The 22,426-nt window shown below is 51.0% G+C and overlaps 4 protein-coding genes across 8 annotated transcripts; all 4 read left to right on the top strand.

Moving 5' to 3' along the window:
- Window positions 1-310: 310 nt before the first annotated feature.
- Window positions 311-1,818, top strand: PV10_08715 (uncharacterized protein; the record flags this gene model as incomplete). The annotated part of the gene is made up of 4 exons (XM_016373778.1): window positions 311-465; window positions 516-830; window positions 884-1,152; window positions 1,211-1,818. 4 exons carry the CDS (start codon window positions 311-313, stop codon window positions 1,816-1,818), a joined length of 1,347 nt encoding a protein of 448 aa, XP_016220689.1.
- A 299-nt stretch (window positions 1,819-2,117) lies between these two features.
- Window positions 2,118-3,952, top strand: PV10_08714 (uncharacterized protein; the record flags this gene model as incomplete). The annotated part of the gene is made up of 3 exons (XM_016373777.1): window positions 2,118-2,693; window positions 2,751-2,917; window positions 2,974-3,952. The coding sequence occupies 3 exons, from the start codon at window positions 2,118-2,120 to the stop codon at window positions 3,950-3,952; spliced, it is 1,722 nt and encodes a 573-aa protein (XP_016220688.1).
- Window positions 3,953-12,630: 8,678 nt separating this feature from the next.
- Window positions 12,631-15,931, top strand: PV10_08713. 4 transcript variants are annotated; one of them, XM_016373774.1, is made up of 5 exons: window positions 12,631-13,378; window positions 13,434-13,573; window positions 13,623-15,075; window positions 15,123-15,234; window positions 15,333-15,931. In XM_016373774.1, exons 1-5 carry the CDS (start codon window positions 13,295-13,297, stop codon window positions 15,338-15,340), a joined length of 1,797 nt encoding a protein of 598 aa, XP_016220685.1. In that variant the 5' UTR covers window positions 12,631-13,294; the 3' UTR covers window positions 15,341-15,931. The 4 variants fall into 4 exon arrangements, with proteins under 4 accessions (XP_016220685.1, XP_016220684.1, XP_016220687.1 ...); XM_016373773.1 differs by having other exon boundaries at window positions 15,123-15,931; XM_016373776.1 differs by having other exon boundaries at window positions 13,623-15,234.
- A 1,215-nt stretch (window positions 15,932-17,146) lies between these two features.
- PV10_08712 lies at window positions 17,147-21,771 on the top strand. Of its 2 annotated transcripts, XM_016373772.1 has the most exons (5): window positions 17,147-18,297; window positions 18,366-19,253; window positions 19,301-19,899; window positions 19,952-20,918; window positions 20,972-21,771. In XM_016373772.1, exons 1-5 carry the CDS (start codon window positions 18,117-18,119, stop codon window positions 21,025-21,027), a joined length of 2,691 nt encoding a protein of 896 aa, XP_016220683.1. In that variant the 5' UTR covers window positions 17,147-18,116; the 3' UTR covers window positions 21,028-21,771. The 2 variants fall into 2 exon arrangements, with proteins under 2 accessions (XP_016220683.1, XP_016220682.1); XM_016373771.1 differs by having other exon boundaries at window positions 19,952-21,771.
- Window positions 21,772-22,426: the final 655 nt, after the last annotated feature.

The raw sequence follows: 22,426 nt of genomic DNA, 5'->3' as shown, positions 1-22,426 counted from the left end.
GTGCGAACTTTTGGCTGCTGGCAACAAGATTCCTACAGCCTCGCCGCAGCAGCCGTGGTCATTCTGCTCCCGCGGCTGGACTGATGGCCGTTGAGTCCTCGCTCTAGTTGCAATCGGGGTCTAGGCTCACCGCCGGCTCTGATCGTTCCCAGCCGTCGAGCGTCCCTTGGCAAGTTGAGGCTCGCCTGGAAGTTTCGCCATGTGGAGAAGACTGTCTTGAGACGTGTTAAATTGAAACCTCTGACAGGCTTGCCTTACAAACATTGCACCTACGTGTCTGGTTCCACGACGGACAGAGTAATCTATTGCGATGCAGCTTACCAATGAACGCAAGGAAGTCCTCCAAGGCGCGAAATCAAGGACCGCTCCTGCACAAGATGTGTCTAGTCTGAAGATCAACGGCAGCAGACTGATGTCTTCGCTCCACGAGTCATGTGAATTTGGAAAGGCACATCCTTATGGAACGTGAGTTCGAATACATCGCGATCTATAATAGCATGCTAAAGTTGCCTCAGACACGAGACAGAGACGGGCATGGCTCGTCTAGCGCTCAATGCCGCTGACAAGGCTGTTCGACAGTGGTTCGTGACAGAAGCAGAGTCACTGGGCTGCAAGACCACCGTCGACCAAATGGGCAATATCTTCGCTATCCGACCTGGGAAGAATTCGACAGCACCTCCTGTCATGATGGGTTCGCACTTAGATACCCAGCCCACGGGCGGACGGTACGACGGGATACTTGGTGTGCTGTCGGGCCTGGAGGTCTTGCGCACACTCCATGAAAATGCCTACCAAAGTGAAGGAAGTATTGGAATGGTCAATTGGACCAAGTAGGCGCCAGCATCCAAAATTGAGTGCTCACGCTAACCTTGTGGCTGTTCAGTGAGGAAGGTGCCCGCTTCCCAATTATCACCGTCTCTTCAGGCGTATGGTCTGGTACCGCTCCACTGGAAACCGCATGGGCCTGCCAGGAAGTGAGCCCAAGCCAGGATGCCAACCGATACACCATGAAGGAAGAACAGAAACGCATTGGCTTCTTGGGTAGCATCCCTGCATCTTACGAAGCCCAGCCCATAGCCGCACATTTTGAGCTCCTTATCGAACAAGGCCCTATCTTGGAGGACGAGAGACGCAGAATCGGAGTCGTCGCCGGTGGACAAGCCTACAAATGGTTCCAAGTGGTTGTTAGTGGCAGAGAACAGCCACGCAGGCACCACTCCTATGGCCGCGAGAAAAGAAACCGTTCTGGCTGCTGCGAAGATGATTGTTGAATCGAACAAGATTGCAAAAGCGCACTCAGGGTTAATCACAACTGGAATCGTCGAGACAATCCCGGGGAGTATCAACACCATGGCGCAAACCGTCCGCTTCACTATCGATATGCGGCATCCTACGGACGGCGTCCTTGCCCAGATTGAAGCCGAATGCCGGCAAACGTTCAGCGCGATCGCCGCACGAGACAGTGAGCGAGGAGTCTCGCTGGAATGGAGACAGCTGGCCGCCGCTCCAGCCGTCATGTTTCACCAAGATTGTATTGACGTGATCGAAGAGTCCGCGGAGGAGACTGTTGCGGGTCTGCCCAAGACCGCCGAAGACGGCAAATCATGGAAACGTATGGTCAGCGGCGCGGGGCACGACAGTTTCCAAACCAGTCGAAGATGTCCAACTGGTATGATCTTCACACCGACGAGAGAAGGGCTGTCACACACACCCACGGAATACTGTAGTCCTGAAGACTGTGCGCTGGGTGCGCAGGTGCTGCTTGGGGCGGTGTTGAGGTACGATAGCTTGCGAGCCGAGAGAGGAATGCTCGCTTGAAAATGATCCTCGGACAAAGCGTCCGTCTTCAGTGCTGGAAAGAAACATGGGATTTGTGGGAAACCAGATTGATCGACACCGATCAATAACATGAGCCTCTTTACGACACATGCCTTGAAGACAGCGGATCAATTGCCTCGCCTGCTCATCACCCAGCTGTTTGCAACAAGGATCCCCCGGGCCTCAGCCCTACGGGGGACGTGCATGATAAGGCGTCGAAAGTGGAGCCCACGGATATCGACCAGCCAGCCGCCGTTCAAGTTGGCCGTTGATAAGGACTTCAGATCTCGACGTCGGTCATGCTGATAACGCCCGGCTACCACCCTCTCAACCCACACTTCACATATGGGCGGATTAGCGTGGCCGAGAAGAGTGCATGGGGCTCTACCGATCTCCTATACTCATACGAACGGCCCTTTATATGGTGCATGAGGGATAGGACTTGCTTGTATGACGCTCGAATTCCCTTGAACGATACCTACATCTCATCGAGAATAGCAATGGCAGCCGTTTTGTTCGGGTCACGCCCGATAGTGCTTGCACTCCTCTGCGCAGTCGCATCCCTCGCAGCCATTGTGTTGTATCGGCTTTTCTTTGCGCCGTTGTCGAAATTTCCTGGCCCCAAAATCACCGCAGTGACTCAGCTATGGATGATGTACCACGAATTCAAAGGTGACAGAACAGTTCTAGTCGATAAACTCCATTCTCGCTATGGGCCAGTGGTGCGACTGTCGCCGGATGAAGTCTCGTTCAACAGCTACGATAGCTTGAAGGAGATTTATGGCATCAAGTCGACTTTCTCGAAGAGCTCGTTTTACGACCTGTTCGTGTACTACAACACGCGGAACACATTCACCAGTCTAGACAAGCTAAACGTACGTTCTCCTCGTTTCCCATCAGCGCTGCCAGTGTATTCATGCTTCTGTTTCTAGCACTCGGCCAAGAAGAGGCTTGTTGCAGATCGATACACCAAGAGCTATGTGATGCAGCCGTCCGTAGCTAACAAAGTCCGCGAGCACGCTTCGGCTTTTATGAAGCAAGTGACTGTCCAAGGACCCGTTCTCGATGTTTACACTTGGCTACACTACTACGCACTTGAGTATGCTCAACCTCTCTCTCTCTTTCTTGTAAGCTGTGAGCCTGACCTCTTCTTAGCGCGATCACCAATCATCTTTATGGCATCTACGGCACACAGACATTGTCGACTCCAGAACACCGAGGGATCGTTTACGATCTCTCCGGCGTCAAGCACCGCACACGTCTGTACATGCTACACTACTTCGGCTGGATGATGTCGCTCAAGTCGCAGATGACGTTTATCATGCGCAAGCTCAGCGGTCACAGCACGGCATTCCACGTCCGCGGCAGCCGGCTAAACGACTACGGTGAAAACAGCGTCTCAGCCTTCCGTCGCGATCAAGCCAACAAAGACACCGTCTCAGCGTGCGCGAAGCTCTTCCGGGAGATCCCTAACAATGAGCCCGCCATCGCTGCCGAGTGCATGGACCACCTGGTCGCAGGCGTCGACACGACCGGCGACGCCATGTGCATCCTGATGTGGCGCATCTCGACGCCCGAGTACGCACACGTACAAGACACGCTCTTCGCTGAACTTTCGAGCATCAAAGACGCCTTCGATCCCGTGACGCGAACCGCGCCCATCGCCATGCTCGACAGACTCCCATATCTCGACGCTGTGATCCACGAGGCCATGCGCTGGAGGCCACCAGTGCCAATGACGCTGTTCCGCATCGTACCTCCCACGGGCGCCGTGATCGCTGGCCATGCCGTGTCTGCCGGGACGACCGTCGGGTGCCAGTCGTACAGTCTGCACCGGGTGAAAGAAGTCTTCCCGAACCCGGACCTCTTCGACCCTGCAAGATGGTTGACGGAGGACGCCGCGCATCTGGCGGCCATGCGCAACTACTTCTGGCCCTTCAGCTCTGGCGGGCGCATGTGCTTGGGCCACAATCTCGCCATGGTCGAGATGAAGCTGATCGTTGCCGCAGTGTACATGCACTACACGACGCGGCTAACGCCTGGGGTCACCGAGGAGTCTATGCGCATGGACGACCAGCTGACTAGTGGAGTGCCGTATGCGCTGAGCTGTCCGTTGGAATTTGTGGCGCGGTGATACGGTTGGTCGTGGTCACAAGATGTAACCAAATATATCTTCCTGGATAGAATGTAGAACGAATTCTTCATGAACTCTTCACCAATTCAAGAACGTATCAACATTTTGAGATGCACAAGCCCTTGACGGGCCGGGTAGTCTAGTAGTTGAGGCTGTTCACCTTGGTCTAGTCCCCGAGCATCGGACCTGGGTGTGTGGGTTATTCCTTGTTATTGAACCTCAACCTAGTTATCTTTGGATCGGGCCCGCTGTCTCGCACCAACCTTAGGTACAGAGCACGGTAGCACCTTATCATCTGGTTTCATGGTATCGTGTTGCAGTAACTAGCAGCCCGCGGTTCCCTCGAGTATATTCATGTCCACCGGAGTCCGACTAAGGACTAGTACAGATATCCAGGACTAATCACCCCTGTCACTTCTCGGCCTCGTCCACCTTCTGGAAGACGACCGAACAGGTGTCCGCCACAGGCGTGATCATATAATAATCCTTGAAATCCATATTCTCCCTCTCCGGCAGCACAGCCGGCTTCCTCGTCTCAAACGTCTTGTACAAATGACTGACGGCAACCTTGATCGTGACCATGGCGATGTTCTGGCCTATACAGCCCCTCGTGCCTTTACCGAAGGCCATCCAAGCCGTCTTCGCTTTCGCCGTCGGCTCGACCCAGCGCTCAGGGATGAAGTCTAGGCACTGGTCAAAGTACTCTTCCTGTCGATGCATGCTGTACGGTTGGGCGGAAATGACGGTGGATGCTGGGATGGATTTGTCCAGGAGTGTGATGCCGCCGTCCGGCACGACGCGCGGCTCCGAGGCCGGAATGGACGAGTAAAGGCGCAGAGTCTCCAAGACGACGCCGTGCAGATACGGCAGCTTATCGATGACGGCGAAGTTGTCAAGGTCGACGGTCTTGAGTTCCTCATGCAACCTTCGCTGTTGCTCGGGATTTTTGGAGAGGTGGTCAATCATGAACGTGAGTGTTGTGCCTGTCGTCTCGTGCCCGGCGCCCATGTGGTCCATAACTTCTGCCGAGATTTGCTCGCGCGACATTTCTGTCTTCATCAGTTTGGTCAGGAGGTGTGCCTTCTCCGGATCACACTTGTCCATCCACTTGTTGGTCATCTTGTTGATGATGTGCTCTCCGGCCTCGGCATCCTTCCAGCCTGGCATCAAGTACGCGATACCCGACGAGTACAGCAGCTTCGTGACGTTGGGGAGCTCGGCGAACCAGTGGAAGGTGTGTCTTCGCATGTGCCAGGCATCGAACACTTCGGTGTCCTTGCCCTGGAGCAGTTGGCTTCCGTTCTGGTTGCCGAAGAAGAACCCCGAGATGACATCTTGGGCCATGTAATTGAATAGATAGAACACGTCGACAGCGTTGTGCTCTGAGATGTTGTTGATCATCTGTTTGACTCGATCGTAGATGACGGCCAGATTCTCCGGTCGAATTATGTACGCCTTGGTGTATTCGCCGCCGAGGTGCTTTCGCCTATAGCTATGATTCGCACGGTCTGGCGTACTGAACATATTCTTCGCCCCGTATGCCTCGAAGGCGTTGTAGAAATGCGTCTTCTCATAGTTGTAGATGGGACCGACGGACGGTGGATGGTTGAGAGAGATCTCGTCGGGAGCCAATCGCACCAGGGGACCATATTTCTGATGTAGATGGTGGATGTGTCGAGTTCTGTTCAAAGTGATCGTCTGGTAGAGGAGAGGGATCTTTGTGAATCTTGTGATGAATGGACCAGGGATATCTTTCAATGCCAGTGATTTGTAGAAGACGGATGAAACGAGTGCCAGAGCACCCACTACGGGAAGCAGGACGAAGAATGAAATCATGGCGCCTTACTTCAAGCAACGCTCTCTCGTAAAGGAGATACAACGTTCGACTGACGAAGTGAGCAGGGCCCTCCCTCACCTCCTATATCCATAGCTCGACGAGCATGCACTGTGGCATCCTTGGCTCATGGTTCGCTGCTCAATGTCTACCACATTGTCGGCCCAGGTATACTTTCAAGCAGTGGAAAAAGTATTCGACGGCGGATAAGCGAATCGAGATTGTTTCGGACTGCGCGATAAGCGTCCGATGTGGATACAAAGGGTAGCAGAGCACGGCCGCAAAGAACAAAACACATCCTGGCGTCTGACCCGCGCACCACTCCCATGGAGCCGGCAGAGAAAAATCTTATCAAGAATATGGGTTCCAGATAAGATTCCTCTGATATCTTCCCCGTCGACGGCGGATAACAAAAGAGATCTCCAATCAGACAGCCTCATCAATTGGCACCTCATGATTGGCCACAGCAGTATTCTGGCGTCTCCATTGTATACAACCCGGGACAGATCTCAATGTAGGTAGGGGAATATAGGTGACAGGAGAATCAAGCAACAATGCTAAAGCGAACGTTCTCACCCTTTCTTTTCTCAGTCTCCCTTCTCTCTTCCCATAGAGCAGGGCCATATTTTTGTGTCAAGTAGAGCAAAGATGAGCGACTCACCACTGTCTCTCAAAGAGCACACAGTGCAGCCTGAAAACTCGCAAGAGGCTATCATTTCCGCCGATGAGCTCGAACTCCGGGCTCAGGGTCACAGGGGAGAGCTCCCCAGACAATTCTCTACGCTTTCAACTCTGGCCATCGCCTTCCTTCTGACAAGCGCATGGATCGGGTACTCAGCTACCTTCCCATACCCGTTGCTGGCGGGCGGTGGGCCATATGTATTCTGGGGCCTGATCGTTGCCTCGATTGCCTGCTCGATTATCAGTAAGATCACTTCCAGACGGCGCAACCTGCTTGAAATCGTTCGCTGGATGCGTGCTAACAACCACCATACAGCTGCCGGACTGGCAGAGCTAAGTTCCGCGTTTCCCTCGACTGGAGGACAATACCATTTCGCATTCATGGTCTCATCGGGGAAGACAAGGGCGAGCGTTGCTTTCGTTATGGGTTGGCTCTCTGTCATCGCCTATTGCCTCTTCACGGCCAGTGCCACCGTCGTTTGTGCCCAGATCACGGCCGCGATCGCAGGGTTCTGGCATGAGAACTATGTCGCAACGCAGTGGCAGATATACTTGATGTACATTTTGTACCAGGCTCTCGCAACTGCCGTTGTCGTCCTCTTCCCACGACAGCTGCCGAAGACGGAGATTGGATTCTTCCTGATCAGCGTTTCTGGCTGCATTGTCTTCTTCATCACTGTACTTTCGGCCAGTGACACCAAACAGCCAGCCAAGGTCGTGTTCACCGAGGTAACCAACGTCACTGGGTGGAGTGACGGTGTCTCTTTCATCCTGGGGGTTGGGACCTGCATGTATGCGTACATTGCCACGGATGGTGCATCCCATATCGCAGAAGTAGGTTTCAGTGGCTGTGAGAGGGCCGAGAGCTCCAAGCTGACAAGAACAAGGAAATTCCGAACCCGGGCAAAGGTGTTCCCAGAACAATGATGCTCAGTCTGGGCATATCAGCCGTCAGCGTCATCCCCTGGACTCTGGCGTTCCTCTTCTCGACCAACGATCTCGACGCCGTCGCATCTTCCACCTTCCCCATCCTCGAAGTCTATCAACAAGCGTTGAACAACCGCTCAGGTGCCACGTTCCTTGCCGTATGGCTTCTAGTCATCTACTTTGGTTCGGTCGTTAGTGTCGTAGCAGCCACAGGGCGTCTGACTTGGGCTTTTGCTCGCGACAACGGACTTCCGTACTCATCTACCTTTGCAAGGATCCACCCCACCCTCCAAATGCCCGTTAATGCGACGATTGCTTCAAGCATATTCGTTGCCTGTTACGGTGCCATCTACGTTGGATCCACAACAGCCTTCAACAGTTTCATCTCGATGTCGATCCTCTCGCTCAATGTCACATATGCGATTCCACAAGGCATCGTTTTCTTCCGGGGTCGAGATAAGGTCCTTCCGCATACAAGGCAATTCAATCTGGGCAAGATTTTTGGACCCTTCTGCAACATCTTCTGTGTGTGCTGGGTCTGCTTGTACACAGTATTGTTCTGCTTGCCAACATTCTTGCCCGCAGAGGTCGAGGACATGAATTATGTTTCTGTCGTTGTCGCCGGTTGTGCCTTGATCATTGTTATCATGTGGTTCTCTGGCAAGAGAAAGACATTTGTGGGACCGGTGAGTCTGATCCAGAATGATGAATCTTCGTCCCTGTTGTGCGACCATGAGAAGTAGTACTAAAGCACTTGACACAGATTATCAATATGGAACTTCTGGAGGCCGCCAAGATTCAACAAGTTGACGCCGAAACTCAGGCGACGGTCTTGGCCGATGAGAAGGAGCTCGAGAATCGATGATCACAAGCTGAAACGATTGTGCTATGGTATATTTTCATATAAACTGAATCTGCGAAGGAGTGTTTCTTGCTCTAGACTAGGGGAGGTTTTTAGTATCATGCTCGAATGTGGGATCCGCAGGATCCGAGTCCTCCCAACACTGGCACTTTAAGCTAAGCAAAAGAGAGCTTGTTAACAAAATCACAGTAAGTGCGGCTTAATTATAGTATACGCTGGCCAGCGTCTCATCGGCTTCATCGTAGTCTATTTGTACAATCCCGAGACAAAAGGCCTTCCTATGGAAGAAATTGGGGCTCTGTTCGGGCTAAAGTGGACGTGCACTTGACGTCTGATGGACAGGGTATTGTTGAAGATAAGCAAGAGCTTGTTCAAGTCGAGAATAATGCTGTTGGCACAGTCAATGCGGTCTGAATCAACTCGAGCAGTGAGTGGGGATTGTAACGCTCCGTGAAGGTTGATATAGACTATCAACGAAGAATAGGTGAATATATTCAAGATCAGGCAATGCCTAGCAGGTTCCGTGGGAAGGGGAGGCGGCTAAGAGAGCACCCCAAGCAATGGGGAAGCAACATTATGGCTGTAACTATATAACGCGATTTATTGTTCGATGAGTCTAGGGCTATATGGAGCATAGACAATCGCCTATCCAAAGACTTCTCTTAAGTCATAGCTCGAAGTATATCATACGCAGCTAACGACGTGTTGTTCCGAAATGGTTCAGCGAGTCATCTGCTCCTGTTGGAGTCGGCCACGACTCCTTTAGTGGGGTTTGTATGGAGTGATATCTTCACGGGAGTGATAGGAACTGAGGCAGTAACGATTGTATATTTGGCTCTGTCTTCTATAGAAGTGTTGGGCTGTGGCAGCCCTTTAGTAGAGACAGGCGCAGTTGGCCTTGCCTGTACGTGTATATTTGCTCCCATCTCTTGATTTGTCACCTGATTGCCAGGGCGCTGCCACCAGGCAGGGCTGCAGAGGAGAGGGAGGGCTGGTATTGGTATTTGGTAAAGGAATGCTTGGTGTCTCGGGCTTGGTGCCTGTGAGTGAGTGTGATATAGCAAGAAAGGTGTGATAGTCGGATCTGGAGCGGAGTGGTTGCCAAGTATAGCGATTTATTCTTTGGTCAAAACTAGCCAAAGCAAAGGCCATTTCCGTTTGCGGACCTGAGCAACCTGCCGCTTAATCTGAGTGGTGACTAAGCAATCCTGAGGCGTGGCTGAGCGACATCTAAGCGCCCTGAGGTGTTGATGCTGCTGCCTGAGGAAATGTGAGCCTTGAGTCGAGGCCCATAATTCGGCCACATTCGTTCCCTGTTTGGATGTTTCTGTTACGGCAGAGCCCTACGCTCCGCCGTATAGCTGCACCACCTCGCACTCAGAGCGCCAAGGAGCGGGGTCTTATCATCAGCGCACCTGATGCGTAGGCTCTTCGCATCCTTATGGCTTTGAGTTCTTATTAGAGTACGGCCTACAAGGCCCGGATAGAATAGAACGTTTACTTATCTACTTACTCCGCCGTTTACGCTACCTCTCTGTAGAATCCCTCACAGTTTCGTGTGACCAAGATGGCCCAGTTTTGTGTCCCTCAGCTCGTTTATGATATAACCTTGTGAAATGACAGCCACCCCTATTAGGAATGGTGGTATAATTGTAATTTAGTGCCCTGGGGCTCCAGTTAGAATTTAGATAGTTAAGCATCTCATTTCCTGAAACAACAGTTTATACCTGCCTTTCTAAAGTCTCCTTTACTCGATGGCCACGAATGAAACCTGGGCTTGCAAATCGGGGCAGACAGCATTTCCTGTACGAGCACTATGTTCACACACGTGATAAACACCACATGTAATGCCACACCAAGATTCGGCATATATGAATTTCCCACTTCGCTGCACTTATGAGGTTTCGCAAATTGCAGTGAATCCAATGGCCGGTATCTTCAGCGAATTATCTACATTTTGCCTTGACGTCCTTGAAAAATACCTACTGCGTGAGCAAAATTACGCATACCACATATCACCCAGCAATTATCAGCGCTTCGGAGACACTGGCTTCCTTCCCAGCCCTGAAGATAGTGTCGTAGGTGCCATTAATTAGTGTCAAACATATTCCCACCTCGGTGGTGCCTTTTCCCTGAAATAGACAGGGTGGGCTTCAAATCGAGTGGTGTGTTTACAGTCATTCGGCGAAATCGGTCGATGGCTTTCTGGTGGTTGGATCTCATCTCATCTAGATTGATATATTAGATCCCAGGGCCGGTTTGGTCATTCATCTACTTTACCCTGTATGATTTGAGACAAGTTTGCGAAGGGTTCGCTCTGTCCTTCTTCCATATCATCCAAGCTCACCAATTTAAATATCGTCGATGTAGATCTTTCGAAGAGCTCCTCATATCCCAAGTGACAACTGATATACGTCCACCTTGCTGCTTCTTCAAAGTTAAAGGATATATCCCGTTTCAAATTAGATTGTATGCTTTCTTGTTGCAACCATAGTTCTGGCCACGGCTGTATAGCCTCTGCACAGTCGTACTTGTCCACTAGTGTGGCTATTTCACCAAGGAGATCAACAGTTATGTTTGCCATTGGAACATTACTAGCTTTTAGGTGGAAAATATTGCAGAGAATAGCCATAGCTTGTGGATTGTCGTCAGGAAGTGACACTTGAACGAAACCTTGGCCTGCAAGATTTGTTCCCTCTTCGAAGACCTTAGGTTGGAGCATGACATTGAACACGGGGCTCGCAATTGACATGACATGAGACGACACTGGGATTTTTACGGACTCTCTTTCATCTTGGGCTTCCTCCTGAAGAATCAATTCAACATCTTTGTACATTTTTCAAGTCTGAATGGTGATTATGGTGACGAGTCAATAGGATGGAATATCGATTTGTCCTCGCCATAAGCGGATTATCAAATCTAAAGCCACGTGTCGAGTTTTCCACAGCAGGTCTCAGCCTAGCGCAAAGTGGAAAGTGGGGAAACACGGGAACTAGGGTAAATTCCGGGAGACATACGTCAAATGACAGGGCAATCGAACTACGAAGTAATATGATGCTATAAATTACAGAGTCCACAAACATCCTCGATAATGATTGGAAGTATTCTTAACCATGTTTCTAACCAAATTAAGAAAGGCGCTCCCACGAAGTGGGTCATTGCCTAAAATTCTAGAATCCTCCACACCACTCTGTATCGACCCTTCAATCAAAATTCAACCCGATGGTAAATTAGTGGATGCTATTGGAAACCAGCTTATGCTATGTTTCAAACACCATGGTGGGATACGGCATTTTCGCTCGCAGTTGGGAAATAACATTTCTGAAATTACGCAGAACCAGGAGAGAAAGGCAGGTACAAGGAGCGCCGGCAGCGCTGTGGTTAAGGAGTGACTGGGCAAGCGCAGTCCAATTGTTTTGTTAAGAAGCCTATCTCTAGCTGCTGGGATTGGCTTCTTCGCTTCCCGATTTAATTCCACGAGTAGTGCGTTCACCTTCCTGTATGGGCAGCTGGTGATGGAACTATGGTCTTCTCGGTACATGATGCCACGAGGTGTTTCTCAATCGACTTTGGGACTATTCATGCATCTGCATGGTTAGCCATTGCCGAAACGCCAGTGCTTTTAATCGTGCAGAGAGACTTTTAAAGTAGGTGTTTTGAAGTACGAACTTTGTTCTGTCCATTCCAGAGGGAGCGACGAGTATTTTACAATTGTCGATTCGGCGCCTGCAAGTTTCTCCACTTTCATCAGACGGTTGATGGCGATTTTCTATCGATTGACGATGATCTTGCCGAATGCCTGGCACGACTATTTCTCCTTTAGATTTCGCGAGCATTATGAATCGCTACACTTGGATGTTTCTAGTTTCGCGGGATTGAGAGGGGATTGAGTCCTGGCCGTGAGAAACTTCCATGACAAGAGTAGCCATGGAAAGCTGATCCTGCAACCGGGGTGTAAGGTGCATCTATTTGCTTGAAACTTTTCTCATACATCTCCGTAAATACTGTCACCAGCATACATTAATGATGATCGTTGAAGACAGCGACGTTATTGCATTAGACAAAATCGTGTAATTGAACAGGCCAGGGCTATAGCTTTGAATGTGCATGGAGGAAAGACGTAAATTTAGGTGTATATTCCGTTCCGTGGTCGTTCCGGTAAAGAAAAGGAATATTCTTTGGCCAAAAGAAGCGTGGTCAGACAGAATGACTTGCCAAGGCCGGTTGTTGGGGCTTGTTTATATTTGGAGCAGCATTGACTTGGCGCTATCTTGGCATCGGCAAAATCGAAAATGGCTTCAAAAGACCACGGAGGTACTCTATAGCACACAGGGATGCACTTTAGTGTTTGAACTTTCCATTGCATTATCGGTACTGGGGCATTCAGCAGCACATACACAGAACTCTTGAAGTACCTAAGGAAGTAGTATGAATATCCCTGTATTCCGTTCTTCACTTACAGTCAGGTGCTTATTAGGCATAAACTACAGAGAGGGATGCACGACCACACTAATGAGAACCCCATTAATAAGCGTGCGTTTAGTTAAAAGCAGGTACCTATCGCTGGGCTGTCTAAGCACCAGGGACGCACACAGTGGCACTCCAGGGTCTGCGGACACAACCATCACCCCTCGGCTTGTGCTTTGCCTGGCGTGCCTGGCGTGCCTGTCCACCAAAGGAATGACGCAACTTGATTTCCGCCTACCACTGATTCTATTCTCCAACGACACGACACACTAAGAAACCGACATCAACTCTTACACCAACCAGTTGCCACCACTTCGTCCATTTGCCTATCGAAGAACCTCATAGAGCCTCATTCGTCGACTGTTAGCCTTTCCCCGGCCTCGACCAAACTGCCCTCGCCGCAGAGCCAGTGACATTGTACAAGTTGCCATCGCCTTCTCCCGCATTCCTCCAACACAATGACCTGAACGTCTCTCCTGCGTTGCCAAACTCATCACCTCTATCTCTCCACGTCCTGCTATCTGCCTATCCTCAAATACCCGGCCTTACGTTGCCTGTTGAATTGGAGATTATGTTGTTAAGATTTGAGTCAAAATGGGGCCAATTTCGATTGAACGTCGAACCCAACACAAGATTCTCTGCCTTGGCTGGTCAGGTAAGATGGGTTATACCAGTCCTTTGATGTACCTCGTTGACCAAAGCCTCCCCAGATTCTCGATAACCTCCCTCCAAATACCGATGCCGCCTCCATTACCCTGAGCAACAAACCCATCAGTTCAAAGTCCAATCCCGAGAACGAACGAAGACTCGCCGATCTACCAGGCATAGAAATTCATCAAGTCGGGCTAAAGTTGGTCATCCACTCCTGCTTTCGTGGGTTTTCTGACAACAGATTCCAGACATGGAGACAAACTCTTCCTCGGCTTTTCAGAGGTTGAAAACCTATCCAACGGCCACACCGACAGTGGAACCACCTCCGCCCCGGCCGCCCCGAGACGGTTAAACGGAACAATAGCTCTTCCTGAGACTGCTCCCCTGTCCATTCCCTCTGTGACATCGCCTACTCTGATAAAGAACCCGTGGGAATCTGTCAGACAATCTGCGCTCGACGATCGACTAGACAAACTCGATGGAAAACTGTCACGGCCCCGAGATCAGAAGATGTGTCGACATGGACCGAAAGGCATGTGTGATTACTGCCAGCCGCTAGAGCCCTATGACAAAAACTATCTCGCAGAGAGAAAGATCAAACATCTATCCTTTCACAGTTACCTGCGAAAGATCAACTCGGCTACCAACAAACCAGAATTGAAGAGTTCGTACATGCCTCCGCTTACAGAGCCATACTATCGGGTGAAGAAAGACTGCCCATCGGGCCATCCCCCGTGGCCAGGTGGTATCTGTTCAAAATGTCAACCCAGTGCCATCACGTTACAACCTCAGGAATTCCGCATGGTCGATCATGTCGAATTTGCATCAGCACAGATGGTGGACAAGCTGATTGACTTTTGGCGGAGATCGGGAGCCCAGCGACTTGGGTTTCTCTACGGTCGGTACGAAGAATATACAGAAGTCCCACTAGGCACCAAAGCCGTGGTCGAAGCCATCTATGAACCGCCGCAAATGTGCGAAGTCGATGGCCTGACGCTTTTGGAATGGCCCAACGAGAAAGAGATTGATGCGGTCGCGCAGGCGTGTGGTCTTGAGCGCGTCGGAGTTATTTTCACCGACCTAGTGCCGTCTGAGAGTGGTGATGGTCAGGCTATCTGCCGTCGGCATGTGGACTCATACTTCCTGTCATCACTGGAAATCGCATTTGCGTCGCGCTTGCAGGCACAATACCCTAAGGCATCCAAGTGGAGTGACACGGGTCGATTTGGTTCCAGCTTTGTCACCTGCGTGGTGACTGGAGATCAGGACGAAACCATCACCATCAATGCCTACCAAGCATCCAACGCTGCTGTCGAGATGGTGCGAGCCGACATCGTCGAGCCCTCGGCAGAACCTAGCGTGATGCTGGTTCAGGCGGAAGATGATGAAGTCGACGGCACTCGGTCACGATATATTCCCGAGGTTTTCTACCGGCGTATCAACGAGTATGGAGCCAATGTTCAAGAAAACGCCAAACCGAGTTTTCCAGTCGACTACCTGCTTGTTTCACTCACAGCAGGTATGCCAATCAGTCCAAAACCGTTGTTCAAGAGCGACAAGTTTCCCATCGAACATCGCGAGGCGGTGGCCCAAGGCCAAGATCCTCGAGATATTGCAAAGCAGTTGAAAGGATCCAACATCGACGCTGTCTCGGATTTTCACCTGTTGTGTTTTCTGCACGGCATGGGTGTTTTCAGTCAGGTAAGCAAGCTCACATTCTGCGAGGTCGATACTGAGGCGGTGATTAGGATGAGGAAAAACTGCTGTGCAAGGTTGCGACCCGTGGCGACAAAGTAGACGCAGTCCATCTGACAGAATCTTCGGGATGGGGAACGTTGATGGCTATACTCGAATCTTATGGTGAGCGGCCCTTGAAGCGTACTTGGTCTCTGGATACAACCGATGATATTTCCAACCCTGAGGGCCCATCGGATGGCTTGGCTAAGAGATTCAAACAGGCGGCTAGCCTTGACCGGTGACGAAACGCCGCTATGCATCACGATCAGCTGTTTCGATGCATCGCTGGATGACCCCAGTCATGACTTCCGATTCCCCCATGCCAGTTGATGGCCGGGGCAGTATTGTGATGGCGTCGAGAGAGCCTAGTGCGGAACGATGGCGACTTTGAGTGAAGCGAGAGCGAGAGCGAGAGCGAGAGCGCACCCCAGGTCGCGTTAAACAGCGGTGACTCTAATGGCCCGAAATATCACCGCCATATGAATCACGGCATGAGCATTGCGACTGCGCAAAGGCGTAAAGCTAGGCGGTAGAAAGATATCTTGGATCGTCATGGTGATGGGACAGAGGGAGGTGACATCTATTGGACGCTCATGAGATAAGGGTCAAGACGTAGTGATCTACAGTCACGAGCCCCATACGACTGACCGTTTGAGGACTAAGGATTGATTGATGAAAAAGGGCCCATCACCTGTTTTAGGGATGGGCAGTGTAGATCAGTCATAGGTAGCTATCTATCGTCTCGGATGTACACAGGCAGGAGAGGCATTACATACTAGCAGAATTCCATGGATCAGTGTTTAGTGTGCAGGCTCATCACCTAGGTATATTGAGATAATTGGCGCGGGGCCTTTCGGAGACTCCGCCGTGCGCTGTGCGACACTTGTATCCTACACGCCTGGAACACCCTCCCCGGGGGCCGGGGGGGGGGCTTTGCTATAAGGTTCAAGGGTATAGGTCACTCCAACGTCAAAGATGGTGCTTCGATGCTTGAGAGTGCGAGACTTCCACATGTATGGCTGACCAGTGATGAGAATATGACTTCGAGTGACGATGATGACAGGGATTGTTCAATAGATGGTGTGTTGTACAAGGGCCCTTGATGATTCTAGAAGGGCCGTAGAAGCAACAAGGTGTGGATGAGGGGAAAATCATCCAGCTTTGTTGATCATCCTTCCAGCAGATGCACGGTAATCGATTTGTGAAGTGCTGGAGCCTGAAGCCTAGAGCCTGGTGCCTAATTGAGGACAAGAAATAATTGACTTTTGGGACGCACATTTTGTAACGACTTATGGCCTCCGCGGCTGCTCCATCCAGGCGTGCCAGGTATCCTCTGACCCGAGAAAGTCCTGTCTCTCAGTTAAAGAACTGGGGAGTGATGATGACCGGGTGCCGGGGATCATGCCTGATGGATGACCCACAGAGGGTAAGTAGACCGGACATCAAGCCAGGTTTGGTTGTGGCGTGGCGCTCGTATCCCTACCGCTTAGAATCGCCGTTTGGAAACTCGTTGGCCTTCTTTTCCTTCCATCGTCCGCCGCCTTGATTCCGCTTAAGCTGATCAAGCAGTTGCAGGCGTCGATTCGTTCTGCCCCATCGCCCACTGAATTGCCATTGGGCACGGCTCCGCATTCTTGGTGCCAACCCCTCGTGCCCCCGACAAAGCGAAGGGCGTGTGGGCTTAGCTTAGCATCAGCCGTACAGTAGCTCCTACTGTACGTGTGTTTACCTACTGCGGGCAGGCTGCAGTACCATGACTTGGTTAATCGTTAGTCGTTATTCGTTATTCTTTCTCCCCTTTGGAGCATCTGGCTGGGTCTTGATCCTCACCGTTGTAACCTGATTACAATTCCTAGCTGTACCCTGAAATTCAATTCAATCTGATTTGGCTTTTCACACTTCCAAGTACAAACACCATCATCCACACTCATCCCTTGATCATGCGCTGGACAATCGCAGAGTTGAAGCCTTGGAGATCTCACTACTTAGGCAGCTCACCAACCACCATCCATGCTGCACGGATACACTGGACAGGCTCGGCAGGCTGGACGGGTCGTATGAACCCTCCCCTCCCACTCGTTCGCTCCCTCTAGTCTCCATTTATTTGGCGCCAGGCCACTCCCCTCCAGTCCCTCTCGCTCCAGTGTCCACCCACGGCTATCACTGCCTATGCTGATCATTCTCCTCGTTCGACTTGTCGGTGCTGATCCCCCAGAAGTTACGAGTGCCGAGTCCTGAGGTAGCCACTGCTACTGCTACCATCACTGCTGTTGCTACACTCGACTCATCTCGTCCAGCTGCACCGCTGCACCTGTCGAGTTATGACCACACCTCGACCTCTCCTCGCCTCAAACCACGATACCATTCTCCATACCGTCCATCGACGACCTCCTTCTTCTGCAATCATCTCTTGTTCGCTTGTTCGCTTGTCTCCAGTTGTTCCTGGTTGCACCGATTGACTACCCGCCCCTTCGCTACCATTTCCCATTGGCACCTGCGACACAGCTACCTACACGGCTCCGTTTTCTGCGATCAAGCTGTAACCTTTTTCCTTTTCCGCTCAATTCTGTGCCAGTAGTCGCCGACTCGACAATCGAGCTGCCAACGCAAGGCGTCTCTCGACCTACCATTTCACCTCGAATCCTTTTCCTTCCTCGCCTTGCCTTCCGTCATCTCTGTCCAAGAGAACAAACGACCGTACTCTATAAAGCACTCCCTCCCAGCTCTCGAGCACCCTGCATAATACTCATACCATCTACATCCTGCACAACGCGCCCAATATCAATTTGAACTTCATCGGATCTGTTTTCCGCCTAGCACAATCTCACGATCACCCGATACGCCGCCTGCACCACTCAAGTCTCGGTGGCGACGCTGCGCTCCGCTTCGTTCCCAATACGTCTGTCTAAACCAAAGGTCGCCAGCTCCCACAGTATGGACCTCTAAGACTGCGATTCCACCAAGGAGCGCCCTTTTCTTCATATCTTTATCTTCGCCTCGGCACAATGGATCCAGGCGCTTGTCGAGTAATGTACATTGATGAGAGATTCAACACGGAAAGATGGATCTCGCGGGAGGGTTTATCACCGAGTACTCCCCAAAGGAAAGGCTCACAAGTTGAATTCTCCGACTTACCGCATGACCTTCAAACCAACGTGAATGCCTTTCTGAGTGTTTTCAACCAAGGTAAGTTTGCAGGGACCAGAAGTTGCCGCATTACCCCCCAGCTGACAGGTCCACTCTCCCACATCTAGTCTATGTTTGCTCCTCCGGGAGATCCTTCTCCACCAAACTGTCCGAGCTTCACGAGCAAGTCAAATCCGACTGCACCCCGATCCTCGCCTGCTTTGATGTTGGTTCTGAATCAAAGAATGAACATTTGCGCACCAAGTCAAGATTCTCTCCTGCCTCCGACTCTCCTCTTCCCTCCCCAAACCTCCTCCGCAGAGAGATCACCTTTTCCTCCGAGTCCGATGAATCCTACGGTTTGCAGCTTTTGTCCAGAATAGCTTCTGACCTTCAAGTCGAAGAAGGCGTCAAGCTGATTATCCCCGTCGCCATCGTCCTACCCAAGCGCAAGGACTCTCACGATCAAACCGACGACGAAGTCCAACCGAGCACAATATCCAGAGCTCCTTACGGGCCTGAAGCACAACCTGTCGAGATCAAAGACAATTCTGACATCATCGATGAGCGATTGATGCTACAATGTCTAGACGCTGGCGCGCTCGACGTTGTTCGCAGTCCTCTTGATAAAGCTGGTATTATGGGCTTGACGGTCCATGCCTATCGCATCTATAAAAACGCCAAAAAGGAACAAACCGGATTTATGGCCATGTCGCGAAGAGGTCGCAAACAGTCTTGGGTCGGCGTTGAGGACGAGAAGCCGTATGCTTACCTTCGGGAGGCCATGGTCAAGAAATTGCTCAAAGGCATCTGCGAACCACAAAACCTGATCGAGGATTATCAACATCGCGATCTGTATATCCAAGATCACAGAAAGAACGTCGTTGCCGCGGAGGTAGGCAAGTGGAGCTTTTGTGGCCATGATTTTACAGAAGATGAATTGGTCTATGCTGGCTACTATATGCTCAATCATGCGCTGAAAATGCCAGAGGCACAACATTGGCGCATGGATGAAGGTAACCAAAGGACCTCGCTGACTGTTTTCACTGGCTAATTCGCACAGGTGACATACTTCATTTCATGCAGGGCTGTAGGGTGGCCTACAATTCGTTTGTCCTCTACCACAATTTTCGCCATGCTGTCGACGTTCTCCAATCAGTTTTCTACTTTCTCGTCCAAATTGGCATCCTTCCACCGTACCCCAGCGGATCAGAACCTCCACCCTATGCCAACCAGAAATCACCAATCGCCCGTTTACTGGGACCCTTTGAAGCCCTGACATTGTTGATCGCTGCAATCGGCCACGATGTGGGTCACCCTGGAGTCAACAACATGTTCCTCGTCAAGTTGAATGCCCCTCTCGCCCAGCTGTACAACGACCAATCAGTGCTAGAAGCATTCCATTGCGCAGCCTATTCACAGATACTTCGAAGGCACTGGCCTGCGGCGTTCCAACATAAGGTGCTCCGCAAGCTCATGATTGACACAATCTTGGCCACCGACATGGGAGTGCATGCAGATTATATGGGAAAGCTCGGAAACTTGCAGGAGAAAATCCACCAAAGTGAAAGCGGGACCGACCTTTGGGCACCCAAAGATATCGAGTGGGCTCGCACTTTGACCTGTGGACTGCTGATCAAGTGTGCCGATATCAGCAACGTGGTAAGTCTCAAGTGATGGATTCTTCCGTGAAATGACGTACTTACGGTTTCAGGCACGACCGTGGGCTGTGGCCGAGAAATGGACACACCTGCTCCAGAAAGAATTCGCCCATCAAGGAGAAATGGAAGCTGCCGTGGGAATGGAAACTGCACTTTTCGGAGGCCCGCCAGAATTGGGAAACATGTTGAAGCTGGCAAATGGACAAATCGGCTTCATGACCATTTTCGCTCATCCACTTTTTGCGAATGTCGCCGACATCATGCCTGCTATGCGGTTCGCTGCCGACGAGATATTGACTAATAAAGGAGTCTGGTTCACAAGGGCGGAGCATGAGAAGAAAATGCAGACCTCCTTCAAGAAGAAAACCAGTCTCACCGACAATGGTGCTGTTAGTCCCAGGACCCAGAGTCCGGTAGGCCGTCGCAGTACGCCTGAGCATTCACATCTTCCCTCTTCTCCTCTTCGCGCCCGACCGGTCTCTCCAGACAAGCGGAATGATTCGCAAAGGGGACGAGGAGGCGAAGTTGAACAGCGGCGGGAGGATTCTTCGTCGTCGTCGTTGGCTGCTGTTGCAGGCATCGCTGTGACTGAAGGTGATAGCACACCCCGACGGCTATCTGTAACAAAAACTGAGCCTCTGGCGCTCAACCGAAAACAAGCGAACCTGATTAACGGCGAGCATGGCCCTTCAAAGTCACAAATCCCGTCGCATGATAGCGCCGACGATTCACCCGACTCGTCTAGCACGCCGAGAATGCAGACGTCGCTAAAAGACCTTTCGGACGAATCGATCCAAGCCCTCAACGACCCTAGGAGGGATCAGGGCGTTTCTATGCGAGCTGGTACAGATGATTTGCCTGTGGAAGTTCTCAAGGAGGAGAAGCACAAGGAGTCGTCCAGGGAAGAGTTGGCAAAGTTTAACTTTGCGACATCCAAAGACGACGAACCTGTTAGAACTTATGAACCACAGAGGAATTACTCTGCTCCAGACGCGGATGCTCGATCCAGCTTTCCGAAAGGTAATACGGATCACCAGACACCCCGTGGAGTTGGCGCTGATGATACGAGGCAGACGCATTCTGCTCTCCCAGCAGTGCCGAGTCCGACGCCAAGAGGAGATGGAGGTGAAAACGACGTGTTGACGCCGAGTCAGAGCTTTGAATCTCCAAGCTACACGTCCGAAAAGAGCGAAGAGTATTCGCACAACAAGGATAGCTTTCAGGCGATGAGACAACGAGCGGCTAGCGCGCCTCTGTCGCCTGGCAGTCCCAACATCACGCCGAGTTTCAGCGTGGGGAGCAACAGTGCAACCAGCCATGAGAGCAGCAAGGCAGAAGTTCAAACGACCGTACTGAGCAATGGTGAGGTTGACGAGTCCAGCATGGCGCGACATCGAAAAGCGAGCACACGAAGTGTTGGTCGCAAAAGGAGCAAGTTAAAAATGGGTCTGGCATTCTGGAAGAGAAATCGGAGCGAGAAATCACTCACAGAAGATCGGCCTACAAGTCCAGACAGCAGTGGACGATAACACGAAATCAAGGGAACCGTAAAACGTTCCATCCACTCTTGAAACATGGTGTTTACGATCAATATGGATGTCTGTCAATACTATCTGGTTGGGAGATGGCTTTAATTGGGAATAAAGAAGAGGATATATGTTTGTGCATTATGAGGACTAACAAAACCATGGCAAGAACAGAAGAAGACTTTGTTGGGCTAACAGATTCCAACATGGTAACTTACTTGACCAGGAAGGAGGCTTTGTGTTGCCGGTATATCTCTACGATGGAAATGATGAAATTCGGCTATTTTTTGAAAGGAGCGGGAAATGATTAATGTTCAGGGAGGGAGGGGTGGGAGAGAAGGGAAGGGAAGGGCTTCAATGTCATGTTTAATGAAGGACTCTCACTCGGACTCGACTCGCAGCCAGCCTGACTTGCTTATCGCAGGAGGAGGAGCAGCAGCAGCAGCAGCAGTATTGGTGGTGATTGTGACTCGCTAGGTGTGAAATTAGGGCTTTGCAATAACGGAGGATTGCATCGGAAAAGGAGAAAGATGGAAGATGGAAGGGTCATGTCATCATTACATTTTGATGATTGACGACGGTGGAAAAAGTGGCGGAGATGGGAGAGGCGATACTCTTCTGTATCGAGAGAAAGCAAGCAAAGCTCGTGAATATTGCTATTTGGCAAGGAGGAACTTCCATGTGGACCAGAGGACCAACACAAGACGACTGAACCGTCGCTGGCATGCATACTACAAGTTTCACTAAAGGTTTCTCTCAGCCAGTCCAAGACAGTGGCACTTTTTCTGGTTGTTGGACCCCCTGAGCTAACCTCCAGGTTTCTTGCAACAAAGATATGGGACGACCATGACGATGACGATGATCATGTATGTTGGGGTGTGCGCGCCAAACTCTTGTACACTGAATTCAAATAATTGCTGTGTTATCATGTGTGTGCGATTGATTGAAATGTATTCGTTTACTCAATGACTCGTACCAACCATTACCTTAGACTCGATCGAT

This window comes from Exophiala mesophila (genome assembly GCF_000836275.1).
Source record: "Exophiala mesophila strain CBS 40295 unplaced genomic scaffold supercont1.6, whole genome shotgun sequence".
Taxonomy (NCBI): domain Eukaryota; kingdom Fungi; phylum Ascomycota; class Eurotiomycetes; order Chaetothyriales; family Herpotrichiellaceae; genus Exophiala; species Exophiala mesophila.
This window is presented reverse-complemented; position numbering and strand designations above follow the sequence as displayed.

Bases quoted from the DNA above. Each gene is read 5' to 3' on its own strand.
- PV10_08712 (XM_016373771.1), top strand. From the start codon at position 18,117: ATGGATCCAGGCGCTTGTCGAGTAATGTACATTGATGAGAGATTCAAC. The intron at 19,254-19,300 runs GTAACCAAAGGA...TAATTCGCACAG, and splicing joins ACATTGGCGCATGGATGAAG to GTGACATACTTCATTTCATG. The intron at 19,900-19,951 runs GTAAGTCTCAAG...TTACGGTTTCAG, and splicing joins GTGCCGATATCAGCAACGTG to GCACGACCGTGGGCTGTGGC.
- PV10_08713 (XM_016373773.1), top strand. From the start codon at position 13,295: ATGTTGTTAAGATTTGAGTCAAAATGGGGCCAATTTCGATTGAACGTC. The intron at 13,379-13,433 runs GTAAGATGGGTT...AAGCCTCCCCAG, and splicing joins TCTCTGCCTTGGCTGGTCAG to ATTCTCGATAACCTCCCTCC. The intron at 15,076-15,122 runs GTAAGCAAGCTC...GGCGGTGATTAG, and splicing joins GCATGGGTGTTTTCAGTCAG to GATGAGGAAAAACTGCTGTG.